The sequence below is a fragment of the Anastrepha ludens genome, chromosome 6 (assembly GCF_028408465.1).
Source record: "Anastrepha ludens isolate Willacy chromosome 6, idAnaLude1.1, whole genome shotgun sequence".
Classification (NCBI taxonomy): Eukaryota; Metazoa; Arthropoda; class Insecta; order Diptera; family Tephritidae; genus Anastrepha; species Anastrepha ludens.
In genome coordinates this window covers 28,480,533-28,508,171 of record NC_071502.1, presented here as the reverse complement: position 1 = coordinate 28,508,171, position 27,639 = coordinate 28,480,533, and the positions used below count along the sequence as shown (strand labels likewise).

Below are 27,639 nucleotides of genomic sequence, written 5' to 3'. Positions count from 1 at the left end.
CTCTTTCACGTGGCCCCAAAGAAAAAAGTCACAAGGTATTAAATCACAAGATCTCGGTGGCCAATTGTGATCACCTCTTCGAGAGATAACACGGTCCGGAAACTTTTCGCGTAAAAGATCAATGGTTTCGTTGCTTGTGCTCTCTCCTAACATATATAAAATAGTAAGTTTTAATACAATTTTATGACACCTTAGCCTAAAAGGGGGCAAAATTAGTCAAACAGACATTTTAAAACGCTGTGTGACAGAATTTATTGCTTGGCCTTGCTACTTTTAAAAAAGATTGACTGTGTTGTATAGTGTAATTATATATTTTAATTTCGCTTGTTGCTACGTTGAACCACATATTTATTTCTTAAACTCTGTGTAACTCACCGGTTATTCAAGTTCATCAATTAAAAATTAATAGCAAGTAGAAGAGAAGCTCCCCAAAAATAGCCAAATAAAGAAAAGCAAATCGGGTTTTTGACAGCTATTACAAACTTAGCCACTTTCGGAGTGAATACAAGCAAAACCACAAAAAAAAAATCAAAAACACGCAAAGAAAACCCAAAGCATCGCATCTCATCATTACGTCTGTGGTTATGTTGCCAAAACTTTCGTTTTTAGTCAGCTCGCAAAGTATTGCGGTTTTTTTCTTTCCTTTCTTTGTTGCTATTTTGCATTTACTGAGTTTCGAAAAAGCAATTTGCATCTATAATGAATACTTAATTTATAAAAAACGATAACGATTTGCAAATATTTCCGCGCTTAAAATATGCTTCAACATACGAGTAGATATTTTACTACTGGAGAAGTTAATGAAAAAGCGTTATTGCTAAAAAATTTGTGAAAATGTAAATTTGGTGTTATCGAATTGTATCAATTTGTGGTGTTTTAAAAAATTACATAAATAAATTTTGTTTTTTAATTTTTGCAATCCATTGCCTTAGTAGCAAATGGCTTTAACAAATACAATGCAAATGTAGTGAAATATTTCTCTGATTTTATCGTCATTTCCTTTAACATCAAACAGCGAGCATAAACTTTAAAATGTTTGATTGATACTAGATATCGATCACTACAGCCATCTACCGAGAAAATAATGTATTTCTGTTTCTCCAAGCAAATATACAGCTGCGGTAAAAATAATAGCACCATAGGGTATAGCGAAATTCAAACTTTAAATAGTTTGAAAAGAACGAAATTTTTTGTACATAAAATAGAGTTACATAATTAATTAATCTATCAACATATTTTTAATAAGACGAGACCCCATATTTCTTGCATATTTCAAAATAAAGGGTGGTTAAGTTTTAAGGGCCGGTGTTCATTTTGAATAAAATACAATTTTTTTAAGAAATTATTGTCATTTCTCTTTTTATGATAATATTGGTATAGCTCAATTATGTATAAAATAAAATATCGGCCAAATAGCCGCCGCGGGCTCGGCGGCACACCTCCATCCGATGGTCCAAATTTTCGATGACGCTGAGGCATAATTGAAGTTCTATGCATTTAATGTACCGAATTATCTCATCCTTTAGATCTTGAATTGTTGCTGGCTTATCGAAGTACACCTTTTCTTTCAAATAACCCCAAAGAAAGAAGTCCAACGGTGTCAAATCACATGATCTTGGCGGCCAATTGACATCGCCGGGACGTGAGATTATTCGGCCATCAAATTTTTCGCACAAAAGAGCCATTGTTTCGTTAGCTGTGTGACAAGTGGCACCGTCCTGTTGAAACCACATATCGTCCACATCCACATCTTCCAATTCGGATCATAAAAAGTTCATTATCATCTCACGATAGCGAACACTATTCACAGTAACTGCCCGCCGGCCCATAAACCGCACCAAAGAGTCACTCTTTGTGGGTGCATTGGCTTTTCGGCAATCACTCTTGGATTATCATTCGCCCAAATGCGGCAATTCTGCTTATTGACAAATCCACTGAGGTGAAAATGTGCCTCATCACTGAAGATGAAGTTCGCGAAATGCATTTTGATTTGAACGCCCGTTTTCATAATAAGCCTGAATAACTTTAACTCGTTCCTCGATTGCGTATCTTTTCCCGGTTCAAATTGAGTTAGTTTGAAAATGTCAAATGAAATGTAGAAAAAAACTTGACGTTTGGGTGTGGTTCGCATTCAACATCAGCCCTTGAAATTTGCATTGCAAGTGTGAACTGCCTTTTAAAACACCAGTCCACAAATTCTCAATTAGGTTGAGATCTGGAGACTGTGGGGGCCATTCCATTACGTTGATGGTGTTGTCCCCAAACCATTTTTTAGCCTTTTTGCCAATTCCTTTTGGTCAAGTTTTACTGTGAAAAAAAGTGAGCTGCTTGTTTTGGTACTATTATTTTCACAGGCACTGTAAGTATATTTGACAAAAATAGTCCCAAAAAATGCTTTTTACTCCCATTTCGTCACACAGAGTAATTAAATAGCAAAAATATTTATTTGCGAATGCGATGCGATAGTTTTGTAAGTTACGATCAGCTTTGAACGTTTTTCAATTCTATTATTATAAAAATTTAAACATTTTTCAATCAAATTGATAGTGTATTTTTCGTTGCGCGCTTTATCAGCTTGAAGTGGAACTTCAACAAATTGATTTATTGCCTGATGCTACGCTATGTTGTTTAGGTCAAATATGTTATAATATTTCAAATACTCGTAAACGAGTAGCCATTAATTAGAAGGCGAGTAGAAATCGTACAAAAACAATTTACCGTAAGGTATTAATTTTGCTGCTCAACGCCAAGCTATGTAACTGATGAAAAACAGCGCTGCGCATAAAAAAGTTGTATAAAAATTTGCGGAAATTTTCCATGCGCCACAAATGTATGCAAAGAAAACAAAAACAAAATTATCCAAAATTTTCCATGCAATAAATACATTTTTTTTCAATTAAAATTCAATGCGTTTAAGGCCAACTGCATTTAAAAAGGCCAACTGAAATTGACTATATCGAATATGTGGGCTTGTGAGCTAGTAAGCATGTGTGTGTGTGTGTATGTGTGTATGTATTATGATGCTAAACGAGTATTCTAACCAATTAGGCACACTTCCAATTCTACTTCTGTGTAAGAACCTATGCGTGTATACTGCATGTCTATCTCCTTGCCACCGACTGGTTATTACAAACTTGACACTTGTGTTGCAAGCTCGATTTGCAGGCAATGACTGCAAACAAACCAAACAAACTCTGTTGCAAGAGAATTGCTTATGAAACGTTGTAGTCATGGCATAGCGCCAAATTTGCTGAGCAATGCTGCAATTACCTGGCTGGTAGCGATTACCAGTAGCGATTAGCACGTGCGTGAAGTTCTTGGTTTCACACTGAAGTGGCGCCAAGGCAAAGTGGGAATTAAGAATTGAGTGTTGTTTGGTGCGATGAAAAGAAGTTTATCACTTAATCGCGCTGTTTGAAATGGTGACGATGGAAACGAGTTTTTTTTGCTTGGGTTGTGCGCTTGAGATTCGCCATTGAAAAATCATAAATAATGAAAAAAAAAAAACGCGCGAGATGTAGGATGATAATCTCACCAAGCGACGGCGAATAACGCAAAAACATAGAAACTCCATTAAGCTCCTTAGACGTAGTACGAATGTGTGCTTCAATGGATTTTAGGGTACTCATTTTTTTCTGTTCTAAGCAAAGCTTTTGGTTTAAATATTGAAAATTTTAAGGCACGTACCCTAAATTTGAGGAGGAGATAGACTAAAGACCAAGCAAAGTTGTATGCGGCCTCCGTAGCCGAGTGGGTTGGTGCATGACTACCATTCGGAATTCAGAAAGGATGTAGGATCCAGTCTCAGTAAAACACCAAAATTCAGAAAAAGTTTTATTCTAATAGCGGTCGCCCCTCGACAGGCAATGGCAAACCTCCGAGTGGTTCAGTGATTTCCCGTTGCCTTCTAAAGGGTTTCGAGTTTTTCTTCTTCCTTTCACAGGCGCTTATTCTGAGTCAGACGCTGACCAAAGTGCCACTGAATCCAATTGTTTTCCCACTCGATGACAAAAATACTGCAATCGAGTAGATATTTGTCTGTTTTGTTTCACGAGTAGTATTTTATTATCCATCTACCCTAATAAAAATAATACAAAATTGCAGCTCCAGCCCTCACTGACGATGGTCGTGCGCGGGACACTCTACAGCCCTGCCAAGTGATCTGTAACGAAAAAAATAAAAAAAATCTTGAAATGAAATTTTGGGCGCCTTATGAATTTCCGATTTTTAAAAAACCTTTTCTAAAAAAATTGGAGGAAAACACCCTTTTTCCCCACTTTTTATTTGTTTTAACGTTAAACGTCAATAATAAAATTTTTTTTTGACAAAAAACGCTTCCTGAAGGCCCCTTAAATTGATTAAGCTCTAATATGAGCCGCCAAACATCGAAATCGGTGTAGTCGTTGAAGCGAAATCGCACCGCGTGCGCAAAAAAAAGGTGTTTCGAGAAAAACGCGTTCAAAGTTTGACCTCAATGCAGCTCCGAGCGCGCGCTTTTAAATGGATCGGACCTACTCCATAATAGGAAAAGCACGTCCATATCATAATGCTGGAGCCCCCGTGTAATGTAACTACGAGAACCAGTCCCTACATACAACATGATCATCTGTCCACAATATGCTTCTCCACTTTTCCACTGGCCAATTGGAGTGGTTCTTAGTAAATTTCATGCGTCTAGCTGCGTGTTTAATGGTCAAAAGCGGAAATTTTCTCGCACTATAAGCGTTAAAATTATTTTTTCTCAGTCGAGTGCGAATGGTTTGAAGAGGTGCAGCAATATTTAGGTCCTTTTTAGGCTCCGTTGCTGGCTTATATGGCCCCTTCTTTCTCCGTCTAACTAATCGCTTGACGAGTAATGGCGACATAATAAGCTTTCGTCCACAAAACTCTACTTTTTAGACAAATTTCTTGGCATTACTAATCATTTGCATGTTTTTCGGCTGACGCGCTCTCTCGTCTATATGCTATAACTCGTAAAATCAATTAGATAGGGAAATATCCTTTTTCCTACACATTTTTAAGACCTTAAGGATGAAAATAAAGTAATACAAAAATAAGTTTTTGCTCGATTTTGACTAAAAAAAAAAAAAACTGATAAGTTTGATAAAGTAGATCTTGCAACTACAAAACCATGCCGCCTAGAACTAATCAGACGTTTTACGCTAAAATATAACTTGTCTTTGACAACACATTCAAAGAGTTTAAATACAGCCGATAATTTAGAAATCGATCTGGAGTTCGCAGCAGAGCTCTTACGGCCGCTTTTGTGAATTGGAGTGACTGAAGTCAGCTTCCAATCATCAACAAAGTCAGCTTCAATATAAAGTGTACACCACAAATTGATAAGTTCTGACTATTTTTTATTTATTTTGTAACTGCACCTATGGTTTTTTTTATTTCCATACAGCTATTTTTATGCTACAACAACTACCATATAAGGGAAAAATTTCGAAATTTATATAGAACTTGTAAAAATTCGGCAAACTTTCATCAAAATTTCAAGCTTTTTGCTCATAATTTTAATCATATTAATTAGATCATAGAATTTTGGTGCAAGTATCAAGTAGATCAAAAGTCGCACTGATTTTTGAGAAATTTTTTCGGACGCGGTCTTGTGTGTATTCTTCATTTAACGGCTATCCCTACATCGGCAGCAGAATTTTTTTTCAAATTTCAACGCGGCTTTTGCGCCACTTTAAATTGAGTACGCACTTTTATAATTGATTAAATTTTAGTATAATAATGTGCAAACTTGAAGTCGTCATGATTCAGCACGATTTTTAAGAATTTTACTCTTATGTTGTTGAGAATTTTCCTTTTCCTATTTCAATCTAATGCAATATACTGTCAAGAATGCAAGGAAATGTGGCAATCACACATGAATATATATAAATAACTGTTTTCCTTGTTTATGAAATTTTTTATTATTTATTGCTTTATCTCTTTCCTTTCGGCAATAACAGACATTTTCCCACCCAATCAAGAAATACTCGCAAATATTGACGTCAGTTACTTGTTCACGTTTGTTGCTTAAGTCTTTTGTTCGCATTGTTTTGCTGCTTTAGTCTGTCTAATCGTACAATAAATGTTTAATTACGTCCACTTAACCATTTTCATGCAATTGCGTTAACATTACGGTGTAATCCACACATACATACATACACATTTCATATGAATGAAAAATTTCGTATTGCATTTCCTTTGGTAAACTCGAGCGTGCGTCAAAAATGGGACATAGCAAAGTAACTAAAATGTTGTTTGGCTTGAATTCCGTTTTTACCAAAAGACATTTCTAAACGAAAATTCTTTAATATGAGCTTTTGTCCTACATATCTCTGTACATATTGTCGAGTGATTTTACAATGCGCAAAAATTCCATACGCGCAAAGTAACGCAATTGGAGCATACCAAAGTGGTCGAGTGGCAATGCAGACAAACGAAAGTGGTAGCTGGTAGTCGCTTAGTCGCCCCTTAATAGTTGTCTGCATTCAACTAACCGGTGTGAGTAATGAAGCAATGTCTATATTTTATTAAGAAGAAAACGTGCATACGTACATACTTAAAAAAAAAACAAAATGACAGTAGGTAATAGACTTTGAACGAGTCAGTGCAATAGCCTCACTTTAATACTCAAATGTACTCGTACATACAGACATATATTCAAGCGCGCAGCTATTATACTAGTTGTGGCATCAAAGTTATAGCATTACAATTGAAGATAATAGTCATAAAGTCATATTGTTGAGTTGGACGTTAGTTACTTTGTAGTTGAATGACTTCGAGCATAGGCCTAGAGGCCAAAAAAAAAGTTCGGTGTTTTGTAATTTTTTATATTCATGTTTTCTGCCCCACAAGAAATTCAAAGGTTATATTTTTGAACTATTGCCGACTTTAAATATTGTCACATTGTTGATGTACCTGCTCTCTGAACTATACATTTTTTTTATTCTTCTATTTTTACTTTTATTTTTTTATTTTTGTTTTTGTAGTTTTATCTCAACAATATTGCCATTGAATTTAATTTTACACTATACTCGTACCTATAGATATCTATTATTCAGCAGTTTTCTGGCTGTCTCATTTACTGTCTCTACTGATTACAAGTCCTTTAACCCTTTACCGCATATGCGACCATATATGGTATTCCAGTTTTGATCCAATTTTATTTCCAAATTAAGCATTATAAAAATTATAAAATAATTCAAGCTATTTTAGTACATCAAATATATATTTAGCAATAATAAAACGCAAAAAAATTCTCTGATTTTATGACATTTCCAAATAACCTCACTTTTATGCAAGTGGATGGAAAAGCAGAATTGAGTGCGAGTGATTTTCAAAATAGGATAACCTACTCTGTTAAGTGCTTTTTGATATAAAAATAAATATTTTCATGGCGTCTATGTGCGCATCTTTCTCGTCGGAAAATAATTTTTCCGTTTTTCAACTCTTTTCTACTCTTTACAACTAATTTTCATATACAATTCCGCAAAAAAAGTAAAATATAAAACTTTCTCATTATTTTTCTCTTGATGTATTTTATTGATAATTAAATAAAGCCATTTCCACCCTGAAACATTACTTCGCGCAGTAAAGAGTTAAGCGACCACTTGAAGCACCGGAGGTTTGAACACTTGAATTTATTTAATGTATTTTTACGGGCATAGCTGAAATTTCGTTCACCTGTTATTCAAATCAAGTTGAAGTTGCTTGCAGGGGTTTCCTTCACTTTACAATACTTTACTAGCAATACTTTTCTTTAAAATATGACGCTTCGAGGTCCATTAGTCTTCACTGATCTGCAAAAGTTCATAAATCATTAGCGGCCACTCTCCACTGAATACTCACCAAAGCGGTTTTAAAGAAGGCAAATATACGTTTTTTTTGAAATAAATTAATTGTGAATATCTGATTGATCGTACATCAACCAAATCAAATCAAATCAGTTGAAATAAGCTCACGCTGGGCTCTGATCTTTAGATCGATAGGTTCTAATACGCAATATTACGATTTCGCGATAGTTGGCATAGAATACCGCATAATTCTTCTTACAAATTGGATGTAGTACACATGAATTTTAAAACGCAGGTTCCTATTCGTTTGCCCACATTTTACACTGGAGTTGATTTGCTAACAGCTTGCCTCAGAATTTCAATAACTCAGTTGGTGGTTCGTCAGCTCGCGCAGCCATTGATATCCATTTCACATCAAAGTCGGGTAATCGTATACAATTTTTTTGTCAAATAAATTTTTATGAAAAATTTTTTTTTTATAAAATAATAAGTTTTATGAAAAAAATGTTTTTATAAAAAAGATACTTTTATGGACAAATCACTTTTTTTGGAAAAACATTATTTTTATGGTGAAATTATTTTTATAAAAATTATTTTTATGAAAAATTATAAATTTATAAAAAATAAACTTATAAAAATTATGTTATTAAATTTAATTTATGAAAACATTCTTCTTAAGAAAAAAAATTATTTAATAAAAAAATATTTTTATAATATAAAAAAAAAACTTAAATAACAAATGAATAAATGTCAAAATTGTGCAATATCTTTATATTATTTTCATGAAAAAAAACAAACACTGCTGTGACAAATATTATTTTTATAAAAAAATAATTTTTATGAAAAATAAAAAACATTAAAAAAAATTTAATTTAATTTTTTAAAGGATTTTGAAATTTCAAGTGGCACAAATTTCAAATTGGTTTTGGATACTAACCTATAAACATTTTATGATATTAATAATGATATCAAATGAAAGAAGATATCCAGCTATCACACAATTTTTTTGTATATTTTTTTTTCTTTGCATACTTTATATCTGAGGAGAAAATTTCAACTTTTATCTTAATGTTTTTATAAAACAGCAAGAAGAACGAAGTTAAGCTATGTACCACTACATATCCCATACATACGAACCTTTATCTTATATCTTCTTTCATTTGGTATCCATATTGATACCACAGAGTGGGCAAAAGTATTTAAACCCATTTTGTTCTTCTTTGAAACTTAAAAGTAATTTAAAAAATTATTAAATTGATGAGAGAATAAAAAAGTAAATATGCAGCATTGCTATGTAAAATCTATAGTTTCAGGCGCACATACAATTTTTCCTAAGTAGCTTTTACTGTACCACCGTGTTGCAAGTAAATATATTTGTATGAAACCAAAGCGCAATGCCTTACAGCGCCAATTTTGTTACTTCATAGCCACACCTTGCATACCGGTTGTGTGTTGGCACTAAAACCTAGTAATAAAAGTTTGAATGTGATCCTGGAATCCGCAATAGAACGTACATCGATAATTTCATACTTGCATGGGCGCGCATATTGCAACACCTGCACCACCAGCAAAGCCATCATGCAACTTTTACACATAAATTACCACATTTTCGTATCCATAAAGCAGATATTACACTCGCTGCAGCAGCGGGCAACGAGAAAAGCTGCGCAATAAATAGTAACGACTTCCCGCACCGCATGTTTTTGCAACTCCAATTGGCCATTTGTTGTGTGAACGGCGCGCGAAAATGCCGTCACTTCGGCGGCTAATTCTGCCAGACTCACAGCACACATAGCTGTGTGAAATATAGTCAGTTTACTTCATTGCGCACAAATTCTATTCACTTCAAAAGGGGATAGCAGCAGTCGATTCGTGCCACTTGTTGCTCACCTAATTCGCCTACTTCACCACTGGACGAAAAGCTGCTTTGCGGTTTACCTATATTACATTTTGATTATTTGTGGTTTTTTTTCTCATTCATATATTGCCACTTTTCCAATTTAGCACTACTTTCGTTACATAATCTCGACGTAAATGCAATGCCGTAAAAGCAGCATGGAAATTGGCAATCGCGCGTGCAACTATCTGCCACTGCCAGACGATTTCTTGTACTCGTTCATATTCGTCGCAACCTGTTTCACAGCTGCCACTACGCCGCGTGCGTATGTGCGCCTGTGCATTTTGTGCTATTTTGAAAGGAAAAGGCTTGTAAAATTTCAAAATGTTGCTACAACTGCACTCATATACAGTTAGCATATTTCTGCAGTTTCAACAGCACGCGCAACGCTTGGTTGCAACCTTAGAAAATGTGATACCGCATGAATTGTAAATTCCGTTGTTATTAAATATAGTACAACAAGTACCTTTCAAGCAGTACCTTAAGTGCTTTGTAGTGCTACACTTTGCTGCTGCTTTTGCGTTTTGACTGCAGCGGAATATCACTTACAGCCGCATTAGTGCCACTCAAAGGTAAGCAAGCATTCGTAATGCCTGATCAGTGACACTGGTTGAAGTGGCTCGTTGAAGTGGTCAGTGCCTTAAGTGGCAGTACTTTTGTGTGATTTTTGTGTTTAATTGTTGTGCCACTGTGTAGCCGATCATAGGCCATACATAAATCACCTGCCAGCTGCTGCATTTATTACTCATTCAGCCGAGCCTTTCATTAAAGTGTTGTTGCAGGCAGCTGGTAGCCAGACCGCAGAGCTTATAACAGGGCACTGTTAGCTCAGACCGACAGTTGATTTATTTCAAAACTAACTGCATTATTCATTCCTTGGAACATTTTAAAAGCATGCAAACCCTAAGAATTAAAAAAGTCGTGCATAAATTTAGAAGATGCGCTGCTCTTAATTGGCGCATAGGGCGAAAACTAGTGTCTTCCAACGGCTTCTATCATACACATAGTTCCTAATTTGACTCCAGGAACATAATCGCTTGCTTTCAGTGCGTACTGTCCTTATCCACATCATATTTGGGATACGACCACCTCTTTTGCCTTGTGGATTCCATTCAAAAGCCATTTTTTCCTCATTGGCTAATCCAGCTCCATTTTCCCTTTTCGATTTCCAGATTAGTGGATATGTTGTTTGTGAGATCGTGAAGATTCTCGTTTGTGATGATAACAGGCCAGAAAATCAGGCAGATTTTTCGGAGGCATTTGTATACGAAAGCTTGTAGTTTATTGTGTCAGTCAATTTCCAAGTTTCTGATCCATACAGGAGACCAGGTTTGATGCTTGTATTGAAGATTCTGAGTTTAGTCTTCTGCGATAGATCATTTGGCCTGAAAAAAGTCCCAAAGCTTTTTCAATTTGAAGAAAGCTGTGCACACTTTTCACTTTCGACATCTGCGCCTGCACCTCCGACCTTCGCTATCACTCCCAATAATAAAAGCACAGTAAAAAACAATAAAAAGAGCTTTATTAATTTTGAAAATAAAGGGTTTTCAAATAAGAGGTGTTATTCCTGTAAAAGATCAATGGTTTCGTTGCTTGTGTGGCACGTAGCGCCGTTTTGTTAAAATTAACGTTGTCCAGATCAATACCATCCAATTCCGGCCATAAAAAATCGTTAATCATCTCTCTATAGCGCAATCCATTCACCCTAACTGTTGCTCCAGCTTCATTTTCGAAAAAGTAAGGACCAATGACCTCCGCCGGACCATAAGCCGCAGCAAACAGTCACACGTTGAGGATAGAGAGGCTTTTCAACATTAACTCTTGGATTTTCTGAGCCCCAGGTCCAACAATTTTTCTTGTTGACGAAGCCTCCGAAGAGGAAATGGGCCTCCTCACTCAAGACGATTGTTCGGTGATGGAATTCCGGATCATTTTCATGCATTTCAACGACCCAATCAGCAAAGACACGACGTTGTTGATGATTGGCCGGCTTGAGTTCTTGTGTTAACTGGACTTTTAAGCCTTAAGTCCCAAATCTTTATGCAAAATACGGTGTAATGGCGTGTGTGGAATGCTTAATTCCAAGGAACGACGAGGCATGTACAACCCTGGGTTCTTCGGCTACAACAGCAATATTTTCGACTGTTCTTGAGCGACTTGCACGGATCACTAACTTGTCCCAACAGCTCGAATTTTTTCACCAATTTCTGTACTGCGGTCCGACAAGGTGCTTCACGATGATCCAAAAATGTTAGAGTTTTACAAACCGTCTCTGCCTAATTTTCACTATTTTTATAGTGAATTTGAATAATTTCAATGCGTTGTTTAAGCGTGGGTTGTTCCATTTTTATTAATGGCGTAGTTTTTACTTGTCAAATATCAAAAAATGACAGCTTCAAAGTGACAACTACCGAAATAGCGGGCTATTCAAAATAACACTTGTTATTGGAAAACCCTTTATTACCCTTGGAAGTTAATACACTTCTGCATCGCATGAAGCTAAAACTAATTTTCAAACTATTTTTGCGACTCGGAAGTTGATACTTCCAAAACGAGCTGTTTAAAGTCTTCAATAGTTACTACAGGCGTTGAAACCCTTTGACCTCGCATTTTTTGTTTTTTTTTTTGGGAACGACAAAACAGGCGACCATTTGCTTTGAGGTGCTTCTTTCGTGTCGTGAGCAACTATTGTGGCACTCAGCTCATCTTGGAATACCAGTAATGTCAATTGCGATTTCGTTTCCGCCTCATTTGCATAGACCCAAGTTTCGTCATTTGTGATGATATCACAGACGTGCTTTGAACCATCGCGGCTGAATTTCTACAACATTTCTATTTCTTTACACTAATCAGCACGAATCCTTCTTTAAGCAACTGCCAAATTTTGTGGTACTCAATGAGAACAAATCTTCTTGACGAACAATTGTATATGCAGTCTGATGGTCCCACTAATGCTCAAAGAAACCTTTGTCTCGCGATAGGTCACATGACGATCTTGCCTTATCAATTGGTGCTGGGTCACCGATTGATTCTGGCCCAACAATCGTTTTTGGACGGCCTTTTCGAAAATCATCCTACACGGATCGACGGCCCAGTTCGAGCTCAGTGTACCTATATTTCACAGAGGCAAAGTGTGGTGCAACAACGCCAAAAGCCGAAGTACGTTGATTAATGTTGCTCTTGCTCTTCTTTCGAATATCCACGCCGAAAATCGTAATAAATTATCGCATGAAAATGTTCACGAATTTATTCCATCTTTTGGGGAGTTGATGGAAATAACTCAGAAATATAACAGAATAAATAACTCACAGAAATATGAACAATTAAAACCCGTAAGGAAAAATGTTCTATGTAAGTTAGTGCTCGCTCGGAGATTACCGAACGAGGAACCCATCGTTAGGCAAATCAAACGCAGAAAGTGGCGAGAAAACCATTAGATAGCATCACGAGAATGGCACTGGACTGGAACCCGCAAAGGAGCAGAGGTCGCGGTTGACCAAAACACACTTGGAGAAGATCGATACTGCGCGAACTAGTAGATCTCAGATCTTTTTTTTCTCATCTGAGCTCTAACAATATTTATACATCCATATACAAACTAGCTTTAAAACCATTTATTTTTTAGAGATTTCTCCGCAAGAGAGTTTTTGTTTTGCTTTTTTTTGATAATAACTTTTTTCTCCATATAATTTCTTTTCACTGCTATATTCCTGCTACTTTTATACATTTATTACTCTTACTGCATTACCTATTACTGTTATTATTATGGAGATATTACACCATTGATTTACTCAATCAATTCTTATAAAATATTTTCTTTCTTTGCTTGCAGAATTCAAAATGCCCGAATTAACGCCAGTTCAGGAGTACTACAAAGGCAAAACCGTATTCATTACGGGTGCCTCTGGATTTATGGGCAAAGTTTTAGTCGAAAAGCTATTATACTCATGCTCTGCTCTCAAGGAGGTCATCATTATTGTACGTCCAAAGCGCGGAAAGAGCCCTGAAGTCCGTTTGGAGGAAATGTTCAAGTTGCCCATTTTCCAACGCATACGCGAGGAAAAACCAGAGATGCTGAAGAAAGTTACCAGCTTTAATGGTGATGTGACTTATGAAAGTAAGTTGGGGGTTAAGGGAAATCTTGTTGCTTTCTTAGAAATAAGTATAGCTGCAAAAAAATGACATTGATTTTATAAAGGGTGATCAATTTAGAGGTAGCAGATTTTAAATTGAAAGAAAGCAAAGAAAATTCAAATTGATTGGGCAATCTTTATTATTTTAGCGTAGAACCATTCATGACATTCATTTTTTAAAGATAATACCTTTCAAATGTTGGCCGCAACTATGCCGTAATTCGACCATCCACAAGCACCAATTGCGAAAGACTTGCTGGAGGACTTCGGTCGGTAACTCGTGAATAAATTTAGTAATGTTAGGTTCCAATATCTCAATCGAAGCTGGTTTATCTACAAAGTTCTTCAGCCCAAATACTGGGAAAAATTAGGTATTTAGTGTGCCAGAAGTCACGTGTGATTTGTCAAAAAAAATCTTATTAGAAAAAGTACCTTCAATCTGATCATCCGTTATATACCGGTATATACCTATGAAATGAGACTTTCAGCTATTAGTCCATAGATGTCGCTAGGAGTATTTTTAAACGGGTTAAGGGGTTAAATAGGATTTCAAACAAAAATCTATTTTTGTTTTCTTTTGTTTTATCAAACAATTTAATACATGCATGCTGATATTTTTACTTTGTCCTAGATCTTGGTCTGAGTGGTGAAAACTTGAAGTATGTCACCGACAACACAAACATTGTTTTCCATATGGCAGCCACCCTGAAACTGGAAGGCAATCTGAAGGATGCCATTGACATGAACACCACCGGTACACGTCGCGCACTGGACATTGCCAAGCAAATGAAAGGCCTCGAAGCATTCGTACATGTTTCTACGGCCTTCTGCAACTGCGATCAAGAGGTAATGCACGAGAAGATCTACGAATATCCACACAAACCAGAGGATCTTATGCGCATGGTCGAATGGATGGACGTTAAGACGTTGGATAGCATTACGCCCGAGCTGCTCAAACCGCACCCGAACACATACACTTACTCGAAGCGTTTGGCCGAAATATTGGTGCGTGATCACTACGAAACAATGCCGGTGATTATAGCACGTCCCAGTATTGGTGAGTACGAAGCATACACTAAAATGAAAGCAAATATTTTGAAAAGCCATTATTTTTGTATTCTATTTACGTATATTTTTGACTTTTACATTTAAAATGGGTTTGGCGCATAAAGCTTTATTTTACTTCTTAGCTGTTAAGCTCAAGTGCTTCAATGCTTTGCTGATTTTATTTTATTTTAGTGCATACATAAATAAGTAAATATACATTTTTGTTTTTACTAAAATACAGTTTTATGTAATGTAAAAACTCGTCTGCGCAGCATAAAAATGAATCCCATTACAAGTAAAAATTCAAAAAAACACTCATTCTGCTGCAGTAATACTAACTAATCTTAGCGCTTTTTATATTTCTCCAAATTATAAAATTGCGTTGTAAATCTACAATAATTTGCAATAGACAGACAAAACGAATGAATTGGTCCCTGCCAATTTTGAGTACGCCCTAGAGACGTAGCATTTTCCTGATGCCAAATGTCTTGATTGTGTCTTGAGCGAGTACTTTCACGAGTAGGTTGTTAGCTGTTGCGCAACATGTTGCTAAACATTGTTGCTGCCTGCGTTTATGCTACAATGAACGGCTGCTATGCCTTACAACATAAGTTCGTTTAGCAAATTAAATAGTAAATAACATCATTTTATGCAGCATTGCTTGTTTGATTGTGCATTTTTGCCCGATTTTGTTGCTTTTCTTTCTGCAATAAAAGGAAAAAATGAAAGTTGTGTATCACAGAAGGGTAACTTTTTTATCACAATTATATTATTTAAGTAAAAAAACTTATACTCTGGAGAACATTTTCTTTACTTTTTTATTTATTTTTTATTTACCATAATCAATTAATTTATTTGTTTTATTTATATACATTTTCCTGCCAAATGTTTAGTATGTAAGTACCTGTGCTTCTTATCGCGCCGAAGTTGATAGTCTAAACATTTATTAGTTATGCGATCTTGTGTGTTTTTATTTCTGACAGAAAAACAAGAAAAATACTTGCTATTGATATTTTATTGCTGTGCTAATGCTTTAATTTACTCCAACTGCATTAATTTACATACTTATACATACAAGGTGGCACAAAATTAATCACCCTATTGGAAGAAATTTCAAGAATATTAGATTGGGGGAAAAGAAATGATTTTATGGTCGACCTTTAGCTCCTAGGCGATGCTATGACTACTCACATGCCGGCCAGCTTCGATTATTGACATTATTGATATTTTCTTTAACATCAAAAATATCTGAACGGAATCGTCGATACCAAAGTTGCACGTAATTGGCTGTTAGAGTATCGGCACCATTTAAGGGGGAGCACCACTGTGAACGCGTGAAAATGATGAATATTTTTTTATAAGTAGGGATGATTATTTGAGGATCGAACAAATTATATTTTATTTAACATATATTCAACTATACTGACACAAATTATTATTAAAAAATATTAAAAATTACAATTGTTATTAATATTAATGCAATGACGACATAAAAAATTGATGCACCTTGGTGGCCACGATACAGCGGTGAAAAATCATCTGAAAGCAAAAACCCGAAAAAATTCTTAATCCATACATCAATGGCTATCGTCATATGTGGGAGTTTTTTTTTATATTTTTTTTTGTTTTTTTTTTTGAGAAAATGGTGCAGGTTTGAAAAATGATTTTGTGTTTACCCTTTTTTTGTTTTCGAAAGGCTTGAAATAATATAAATTTTTGGAATTTTTAAAAACGGCAATGTACGACTGTAGCCAATACATGTACAAAAATTTAAAAAAAAAATTAAAATCGGTTCATAAGTCTTCGAGAAATCGAGGCCACCGTGTTCAGAAAAGTCGTTTTGAGAAAAACGCGTTTAAAGTTTTCATTGGCCGTTGTATCATAACTCACTATCTGCACTTATTGTATTGGATATAACTTCAATTTTCAAGATTTTAAGCTATATTAACATTTTTTTTTTACATATTTTTGAATATATCTACTTTAAGAAAATGCAAAAAACAAAAATCGATTTTTTTGAAAAATCACAGTGGTGTTCCTCCTTAAGATTTCAGCGGTCTGGCTTGCATTTTCGCCTTTATCAAAGAAGAACTGTAAAATCTACCGAATTTTCTCTTTTTTGATTTCCATTGTTAACACCCTGTGACTCACAACTCGCAGAACATAAATTTATAGAGAAGGCTCAGGCACGAATGGCTCAGAATTAATTAATTTTCTACTGTTAACTTGTGGTGAAGTATATTACAATAATTTCTGAGTTGAATTTCTTACCCTTGTTTTGTTACTGCCCAAAATGAGGAACGGTTCAGGACGGAACCTTCTTTATGAATTAACTTTCTCTGCACAACTAAGTGGAACAAACAAAAAACAGCAAAAGATTGTTTTTAGTGTGAAATGTCACCTTGCCAACGAGCATAAACTTTAAATTAGTTGATCGATACTTTACGAGACCTCGATCACTACAGCCATGTACCGAAAAAATAATGGACTTCCTTTGCCCCAAACTAATATTTGACACTTATGAACAAGAAAGCTGCAGTGTAGAAACAGATAAGTAATGGAGCCAAATAAATAAAGATTTTCATCCAATAAAAATTTCCATCACTCAAAATATTTTTGTGTGTTTTTTAGTAAAAAAGTGATTTAAAAACTAAATGGGTGCTTAATTTTGCGCCACCTTATATTTATATTTAATAGTCCCTAATTATATTTTACATTCTTCCATAATTTATATTAAAAAAATAAACTATTAAAGCTTATTAGAAATGCTCTGCAAACTGTGTCTAACTCATTTTTTTGATAAAAATTTAAAACTCCTTTGATTTCGCCTCCTTTGCCGTACGCTAACGAAATTCTTCGTGTATTTGTGTTAAGTGCTTTCGAACTAAAAATGCTTTACAAACTCCCAGGCTTCTTACTCGCTTGCCTTGTGTAACTAAGAAAATATTAAACAAAAACAGAAACAAAAACAAAAAGAAAAAAAACAAAAAAAAGTTAACACAGAGTGCTATATATATTTTTACATCGGAGTATAAAATCAAAAAATTGTGCATTACCAAATTGAAATCGGTTTGTGGACCCATTTGACATTTTTCATCATCAATCGAATATTTATTGCGCGACACAACATCAAATACTATTTTTTTTATGTGCAAGTGCTGTTGAAATGAAGAAATGAAAAAAAAAAAATTAAAATGAAAAAACCAAAAAAAAAACCTATTTATGTATATGTATTCATCTTGTGTCACATCTATCGTCACTGCAACGTCACACCGTCAAAATTGCTTATATACCAAACATGCAACATGCAACATGCTACATACTCCCCTACATGCATACATACATATATACGCGTACTATCGTAATCCTCCCGAGCTTACAAAAAATGCGCTTACAAATGACTTTCGTATGCTAAAAAGCTTCTGCTCATTTATACTTAAACATACAAACTAAAGCTTAAATACCGCCTCACAATCGCTCGCCCCCACAACATCAGCATTGTCGTAACGGAATAAGAAAAAGTGTGAACCCTGCAAAAGTGCAAATGAAATCGCTGCCAATCTATGCCTATCCAGCTGATAACGCTAAATCGTACAATCACAATTACCAACAAAGACCTGTTCAGAGACAATTTACACTATCACCTATGAAAATAATCGTCGTTACCTATATTTGTTTTGCCCAGCGCGCAGTACTGTGCTTGCATTTTTCTTTTTGAACCTCGCTGCCGGCTAATGCTTTCAATAAAATAAGAAAGAAATATTTGCAAAAACGGTATGTTGAATGCCTAAAGAATATACAAAAATAAAAAATATACAAAAAAATCTTCCTTTTCCTACTCCTCTATTCCCCCGAAACCACTTACTTGGTTTCTCTTTTTCTTACTATATAAAAATCACTCACTATTTTCATAAAAACCAAGCCATCCAACACAACCTTTTTTCATCAGTTAATTTTCTATAAAATTTCCTAAACAACCGCAATTTCATTCTAAACAGTCGCATTTTTCTAGACTTCTAATTTGAGAGAAATCCTGTTGTTTATCACTTTAGGTCCACAATAGCCCATTACAGCGACTCTACTCGAGTTCAAACAAACAAAACAACTGGCATCTATTAGAAACAGCTTATGAAGCAAAGTGCATCTCCGCGCAGAGGAACACCGCGTCATTCACTATCATCGCCAGCAGATACGAATATTTTGAGCGCTGCAGCATTGTTTTTCACCCGCAGCTCATGACTTAAATAGCTCAGCTGAACGATCTTCCTTCGCCGCCCATTGTGTCTTCGTGAATCTCATAGGTGTAAAGTTTGTTGTTCCATTGCCTGCGGTGCTTGTCGTTTTCCATCGTTCATGCAACTGCGACATGCTAAAGGATTGTCATGAGGCAGATCTTTATTACTCAATTGTCAATTGAGCTCAAATTTGAACTTATTTACAGGAGACATTCTCAGATTTCAACTAACGTTGCGAAAGATGATCCCCGAATAAAAATTCCACATACAAGGAATACATCGTCAATATCCTTTAAGATCTTCTAGGAGTTATTTTTGCAAACCATAGTAGTAGTCGTAGAAAAGGAAGGATGTCTCAAATTTAATACGAAAATGTAGAGCTTAGAACAAGTAATCAACTTTTGCTCCTTCGTTTGGTATAAAATAAGTGATGGATCAACAGCGCAACAAAGGAATCTATCCAGCAATCTACTTTCAGAGCCGCATTATTTGTATCCATTCGGACGACATGACCCAGCCAACGAAGGCGCTGTACCTTTATCCGTGCACTATGCTTATATCGTCGTAAATCTCATACAGCTCATTGTTCATTGCCTACGATACTAGCCGTCGCCAACGTGCAACGGTCCAAAAATCTTCCGGAGGATCTTTCTCTCAAACACTCCAAGGGACGCCTCATCGGATATTGTCATCAGCCACGCTTCTGCGCCATACGTTAAGACGGGCATGATTAGAGCCTTGTAGAATGTTAGTTTTGTTCGTCGAGAGAGGACTTTACTACCCAATTGCCTACTTAGTCCAAAACAGCACTTGTTGGCAAGAGATATTCTCCGTTGTATTTAGCTAGTCCATGAAGATTGACTTCCATAGAGTTCCTCTTCCATAGCTTGCATAAAAAACACCAGTTTAGTGCATCATAAACGACATCCACAACAGTTTTGCTTAGCTCTAGTCGTGGAACCGCTTCGCACTGTCGACAAAAACTGGAACCTACGCGCTATTGAGGTTCTCCGGAGACCACCGTAACCAAGTGCGATGGTCCGTAACTATCATTCGGGAATGCGTAGGTTCGAATCTCCGTGTATGAAACAGCAAAATTATACATAGAAAAAGTTTGTTCTTATAGTGGCCACCCCTCGGCAGGCAATGGTAAGCCTCCGAATGTGCTTCTACCATGAAAAAGCTACTCATAAAAACCATTTGCCGTTCGGAGTCGGCTTAAAATTGTAGGTCCCTTTATCTGTGGAAAAATATCAAGGCGCACGCCAACACTTCTCCACAAAAACCCGGTCTCAAAACTGTAAACTATTCTGCTTGATTAGTTTTGATAGTTACCCTGAGCTGTTATCGTTAGATCATAAATATCATAAACACATAGTGACGGCAGCCCCGTGTTATTAGCATTTAAAGAGCGTTTTTGTTTCACCTCTATTGAAAATAATAAACTTCCGTCTTTCTTTTTCGCCAAACTCTTGAAGTTATGTGAGTTTTCTAAGGACGACCTTGGATTCACGATCTCAGCCGCTGAGCCACTTCGCGAAACGCACGATGTTTTGACCTGATATCAGCTGTTCGATCTCATCAATGATTCTCATCATCTAATTTTGTAATATCCATCAGCTTCTCTTACTGGTCCAAATATCCTTCTTTAAATTTTACGCTCAAAGCGGAGAAGATAGTTCTTTATGTTAGATGTCAGTGCCCATGGTTCGCAGCTATATGTTGCTATTGGCCTTATTAGCATCCCGTAGATTTGTAGCTTCCACGACCTCTATAGTAATTTATTTTTGAGAAGTTTCAGGTAAGGGAAATAACTTCTATTAGCAACTTGCAGTCAATCATTCACGCCGATTAGGGGGTCTGCAGTGCTGCTAAGGTTTATACACAGGCATTTAAAACTCTCCACTTTGTGAAAAGAAAGAAAGTATTTTGTCTTATCCATTTTCGGTTAGAAAACCAACATTTCATTCAAAATTTCTACAATATTTACCACACTTTGTGTCAAAAGTTATTTTATTTTGCCATCCATAACATTTGCCAGCTATTTCATCGCATATTTATACATAAATATTTCACAATAATGATTTCTCCCTCATCGTCTTCATATAAGCCTCTCCTTCTCATATGCGCTTACCTCTTACTCCATACGAATATTCCCATCCTCTTCTCTTTAAATATTATCCTATCCTCCTTACGCGGATTCCCTTCCTTTTAATCCAATTAACTAAATTTCGTTCCTAAATCTCCTATCATATAGTATCGCCTTCGGCGTATGAACCTGTTCCCGGTTGGGTTGACAATTTGAATGGGCCTACTGGTCTTTTAGTGGGCGCCGGTAAAGGTGTTATACGTTCTATGCTCATCGATACGCGTTTCAAATCCGAGGTTATTCCGGTCGATTATGCCATCAATGGACTTGTCGTTATGCCCTACGATTTCAATAAGCAAGAAACGCGGTATGCAAACCTCAGCATTATCTTTAATTCATTTTGAAAGGAAAAAACCTAAACTTGTGCATTTACCAATTACTCTAGTCCGGCAACAGTACCAATTTTCAATATAACCGCAGCCGAGCATCGCAAGCTACAATGGGGTGAGGCCATCGAGATGGGCAAGAAAATTGGCTATGAATATCCTATGGAGCTGTGCTTGTGGTATCCGGATGGCTGTATTACCACAAATCGACTTCATCATCAGATCAACGTTATACTTTTCCATTGGTTGCCGGCATATTTGATCGATTTTCTACTGCTTATATTGGGTCAGAAACGTTTGTAAGTGTAACCACTCTTTGAGAGAGAATCGATCGTAATAATCGCCCAACACTGACGAGATCTCAATCAATTTTAGCATGTTACGTGTACAGCGGCGTATTCAAATAGGGCTTGAAGTTCTGCAATTCTTCTCGATGCGTTCATGGGTATTCAAGTCTACGGCGTTCGATGGGCTCTGGAAATCACTAACTCCGGAAGATAAGAAAATGTATGTACCTAAGCGCTAAAAAGAACTATGAAATTTATACTTCCTAATGTGAGATGAATTAATGTGAGCAACTCTATACAGTTTCAACATGGATATGGATCCCAAGGAGTCTATTCAAGAATATATGCTCTCCTGTTTGCATGGTGGACGCCTATATCTGATGAAAGAGACACCTGAATCACTACCGCGTGCACGTCGCAATCTCAAAATGTGAGCATAGAGAGTGGGCAATAAGAGAGTGCAACAGTGTCAATGAGCCTTAGAATGCAATAGGGCGGGTGAATTTTGTTTTCGACATACTTCCTAGCAGATGCGGTTCCGACATAACATTCTAAGAAAAAAGTCTATTAGAGCAGAACTCTATAAGCAGTTTCGAGCCACCCAAATCTATCTTTAACTCCCCGTTGGACACCGTTTTTAATACCTTCGGCTGGTCATTCGGATCTGGCCTTTTCTCCTTCTGTTCGAGGATCCTTTTTAAAAGGTTCTATCCATAAATCGATAAAAAATTAAGTTTGAGGCAGCTCCCTGTAACCTCAAGTCGTTAGCTATAATAGGAATATGCTAAATTCATGGCCAAAGTCGAAGAAGTCTGGCCAGGCACGGGTGCCGAACGGAGGGTTAATTAATACGAGGTTGATATGAAAATTAATATTTACCAAAATCGTATGAATGTTAGCTTTTTAATACAAACCAGTTGTTGGTGTTTTTTTAGTACGAAGTATTTATTTTTTATATTTTGATGACCTTAGAATGGCACAAAAAAGCAAGTTAAGCGTAATTTTTCTGTGTTTTTTGCGCATTCATTAAGTATAACAACACCAAATGAAAAAAATATATATAAAATCAGTTCATAGTCAGACTCCTTCGGTACTTTGCGCCTCCGGCCAGCGCTCTAGCAAATAATAATAATAATAGTCAGACTTTTGGCAAACTTTCACTTTATCACAGAAACTTCTCCATGAAGTGCGCTTATCTTTCTTAATTTCTTACAAATAATATAGTCCTAATCCTGACTTGTACTCGTACAGTTCACTAACTAAGGGTGACTTATTCGTTTTTGCTCTATTAATAAAGCTGCTAATCGAAACCCTTAATTCAGAGAGCTCAGTTGTCTCACTACGGTCGGTTCTACGTAACCGGAACGACTCGGTTTTATATTCCGCCAGGAATTGTCTCTTCAGCAATGTTTATGCTGCTACAACAACAAGAACAACGGGTTCTGCTTCTTAGGAGACGGTTTTACTGGGCAAGAGCTCTAAAAGTCACTATTGCAAGCAGATTTGGAAATCTCCACCAGCGTATCGATTTATCCACCCGAAAGTACGCTATTCTTCAATATGTGTAGATCCCAGTTCGCACACCTCAGAAGTATTTTTGTTGGTCGCGTTGTGTTGAGAGTGAATTTAGTAATCATCCGAAATGGAGAGAGCATTTAGCACCTTTTAGTTGGAGATTTGGTAGTTATGATTGATTTGGTATATGATTTAAAAATACCTTTTTTTTAAATTGGTGCTTTTGAAATTGTCTTTAATGATTTTTTTTTCATAGAATTTAATGTTGCATCTGAATCTGCTTGAAAGTATTTCGAAATCGTTTCCTAAAATTTAACCCGTCTTAATGCACATACATGAAAAGTGAGATTTAGCTCAGAGTAAATTTGTGTATGCTTAAAGAATTGCATAACTCACGGATTCTTACTCATAATGAGAGCTCGTGCTCAAAGGGAGAGTTTGAATTTATGTTACATAGAAAAAATGTTGAAAGAGAGTTAAGAAATTCGTATGCAAGCATAATGCAAATTTAACTGAGAAAATTGAGTCTTCGGCTCATTAACTTAGCACTTCTATGTATGTTTGTATGTATACATGTACGTATGTACATATTTGCCTTTTACAGCCTGTACGTGTTGGATCGCTTCTGTAAGACTGTGATATTAGGCCTGTTGGCATATTGGCTGTATAACCGCGTAGCATCCTTTATCAGCGGTTAGAAGTGGGTTGACAGATTCGTGCATATGGAGAATTAGAGAGCGAGAGCAGCTGATATGCTGAATGAATTTTGTTGTTATAAAACTTAACGCGCGGAATTTTTTGCTTAAATTTGCTTTATTTGCACAAAGTGAACATACTTAACAGTTATGCATATTATTATATCTTGGTATGTATGTATATAAATTTACTTGTATAGGTTGCATTGTTTAGGTTTAAGTGACACATACGTACGTTTATACGTGCGATTATTTTTGATATGAATAAAAAATAAAATGGCATATTTTTATGCAAATAAAATGAACAAACTTTTGATATATTTGTTTTTATGCGCACAAGTACATATACAAGTGCTCTGTAGAAAAAATGTTGAAAGAGAGTGGACAGTTTAATAAATTTTATGCTGGTAATTAAAGCCTGAAAAGTCTGACCAGATATTTGTAAAAACTTTAACCGATTTTTTTACTTGTGTAAGTGCCTACAAATTCAGTGAGTGCGTGTAAAAATGCTTCAGAGTATGCATACCAATAAAAAGTGAAAGTGAAAAACGCGTGGCTAGAAGCATCGAGAGACTGGTACCTCCTAAAACACTCAGACTAAAAAGCCCATTGCATTTGAAGCTCTGAAAAGTAAAAGGGTTGATAGTTGAGGAGAAAAAGAGAGAAGTGACAGAAAAAGAGATAGGATAGAGTAGAGTCGGAGATAGAGATAGTTAGTCCTGTTAGAATTTTCTTGATTCTTTGGATTAAGAGAACGAATTTTACACATTTTTATGACGTCGGAACAGAAAATTCGTAGTTTTGCTTTAGCAACAGCAGGACACTCACAGAGAAAATGATCAGTGCTATCCGATTCCTCCAAGCATGACAGGCAAATGGGGTATGCAATGATTCCATTGGTGGTCGTATGCGGACTCCATGGATTGTTTCCTGTAATAATATCACCCATCAACCGAACGTGTTTTCTACCAAGTTTTTTGAAGTGAGTTTGATAGTTTTCTGTTCGCGCTTGTCACAAACACTTTGCAGTTCTGCAGCGTTCTAGACTGGACCAGCGCTCTATGTGTAAATTACATACATAATCGCTGATCTAATTCATGATTCTTGTAGATCACAAGACTGATGGAGATTTTATCTTGGGATGCCTCTGAAACACGTTGACCTCAGTAGGACAGAAGCAGGCCGCTGAGAGTGCTGGGGATCTCCCGCCATTTAATTTCCAAACTCATACCGGTGGTTATTGGTGATTGTGTGTCGGAACTCATTCCGAGAAGCTGGGACTTCCATACACCCCGCTTTGCAGAGTCGTGGGGATCCGATAGAGAAAGAGACTGTTGAACACTTTCTTTGCAAATGTCTGGCGACTAGAGGTCTCTTAGTGTGCCATTCGGGTATAACCTGAGCCAGTTCTCTATGTCAGAGTGGTTAAATGGCTTTTACATCCTTTTATCGGTATTGAGAACTTTAAGTAAGAAGAGATAGCTACCTTTTAGATCCTTAGATCTCTATGGAACAAAAAGCTTGAGAAGGTACTAAAATTCATCAGAAGCCTTTAATTTTAGGCTTGTAGTAAGGCCCAATACACCACCTTAGAGGTCACAGTGCATTATAGCCCAATAATAATAATAATAGCCAGAACATAAAAAAGGAGACAAGTGAGATTGCAAAAACTTCCGGAATATCTCTCTTTTAAACTCGGGAAATCATTCAGTAGTTTACCCGTTAAACAAATCATTCAGTAGCTTACCCCTCGAGAGAATTAATCCGGTGGCAGAGGATAACCTGGGCGAGTAAAAATGTGGATTCAGAGCGAACAGATCAACTACTGATCAATATTTTGTAATGTGCCAAATTTTTGAAAAATTTCCTCCGGCCAGCAAGGAGTGCCGAAGGAACTCGCGGACCGTGGCAGGAACAACATGGTGATGCATGGAAAAATTCAAACTCTTTAGAATTTGTCGCAGGTGTGAAACAAGGAGACACACTTTCTACCGTCATATTTCACTTAGTTTTAAATTTTGTAATCGCCACCATTTTCACGAAAAGCGTGTAGAACTGCGGTTATGCTGACGTTTTCGCGTTGCGAGAAACTAACGCACTCTTGCTGACTGTACGCTGGAGCTGATAACTAAAGCAAAACCAGTCAGCCTTGAAGTTAATGTCGATAAGACAAAATACCTCGTTGGGTCCTTAAGCGCCACACACTATGGCAACCTAGAGGTCGACCCATATTCTTTTCACAAAGTGGAGAGTTTTAAATGCCTGTGTATAAACCTTAGCAGCGCTGCAGACCCCCTAATCGGCGTGAATAATAGACTAAAATACAAAATTAATTGCTATCACGTTCGTGTAAGCTACAAATCTACGGGGTGCTAATAAGACCAGTAGCAACATATTGTTGCGAAGCATAGGCACTGACAACTAACATAAAGAACTACCTTATCCGCTTTGTGTGTAAAATCCTAAGAAGGTTATTTGGACCAGTGAGTGAAGCTAACGGATCTTACAAAATTAGATCAAACAGGTGGGTACATTTAGTCAGGGTCACAAATAATCCTTCTAAGAGCTGCAGGTCGGGCCCTTTCTGCTCTATAGAATGGCTTGTGGGATGGTAGAACTGCCTCTACGAAAATGTTGCAGGAATTCTACTTGTAGAAATAATGAAGAGGAGAAACAATTTCTTATCTTTTCTGTAATTATGTCGTTCTGGTTTTTAGCGAACTTAGGTACTGTGTTGAATATTTGTGTAAAATTATAAATCATTACTCAAAGGGGGTATACCTCTTCAAGCCATATGAAACATATAAAAAATAAAAAAAATGATAAAATCAGCGTCAATATGTCACGGCTCTCACTTCTTGTTCAGTTAGTTATTTCTATCAAGCGCTTGGGGTGAGCAAATACTTTAGGCGAACTTGGAGTTTTTCTATTTCGCGCTCTTCAAGATCGTCTCATTAGCTTAAGTTATTGTTTAAATTTAAAACAGGATGCAATAAAAAAAATATAAATTAAACAAATTAAAATTCTTAACGCCGCGTTGTCTTCCTATAGTAAAACAAAATTTTCAGCTGAGCTCCTTCGCTTCTCTGTGAAAGGTTTTTAAAGAGCTACTGGCTGATTGACGATTGAGTTTTTCTTATATCTAAGTTTATTGAGTAAATTCTATTTTCGGTTAAAAACTTTTGTTGTAATAGTTACGCGTCTGTGCTTCAGGTGTGTGCTGTTCAAGAAGGAGTGAACTTTGTCGTGGAAAACAGGCGGAGAGCCAGAGCTGTACCTGTCTGCAGCGACAGCAAACTTGCGCTCCGGCCCTCCAACCACTTCAAGCGTAGTTGAATCCTGTAAATCCAGGTAGAACTATGCCGGTAGGCATAATAGCCTGATGCTAACATGGGTCCCCGGACACGTGGGTATCATGGGTAACGAGACCTCTGACTCCTTAACTAGGATGGGCTCTGAGGGAACTTCTTAAGCTTGAACTGACATTCCCTTCTGCAGCTTTTAAAGCCACGGTTAGCAAATGGGTTACTTCAACCCACAAGCGGGTTTGGCAAGCTGAGAG

General features: G+C 36.5%; 1 protein-coding gene across 4 annotated transcripts in view; it reads left to right on the top strand.

Annotated features, from left to right (window-relative positions):
- Positions 1 to 27,639, top strand: part of LOC128866774 (putative fatty acyl-CoA reductase CG5065) — a 61,274-nt gene that overhangs the window by 13,262 nt on the left and 20,373 nt on the right. For 2 of the 4 annotated variants that reach the window (XM_054107751.1, XM_054107752.1), the window contains exons 2-3: positions 13,523 to 13,807; positions 14,455 to 14,880. In XM_054107751.1, the coding sequence (XP_053963726.1) occupies positions 13,531 to 13,807; positions 14,455 to 14,880 (703 nt within the window). In that variant the 5' untranslated portion in view covers positions 13,523 to 13,530. Of the gene's footprint in view, positions 1 to 13,522; positions 13,808 to 14,454; positions 14,881 to 21,362; positions 21,562 to 21,639; positions 21,880 to 21,955; positions 22,088 to 22,168; positions 22,298 to 23,986; positions 24,349 to 27,639 lie in introns of those variants that run through there. The other 2 variants (XM_054107754.1, XM_054107755.1) reach the window with 2 other exon arrangements.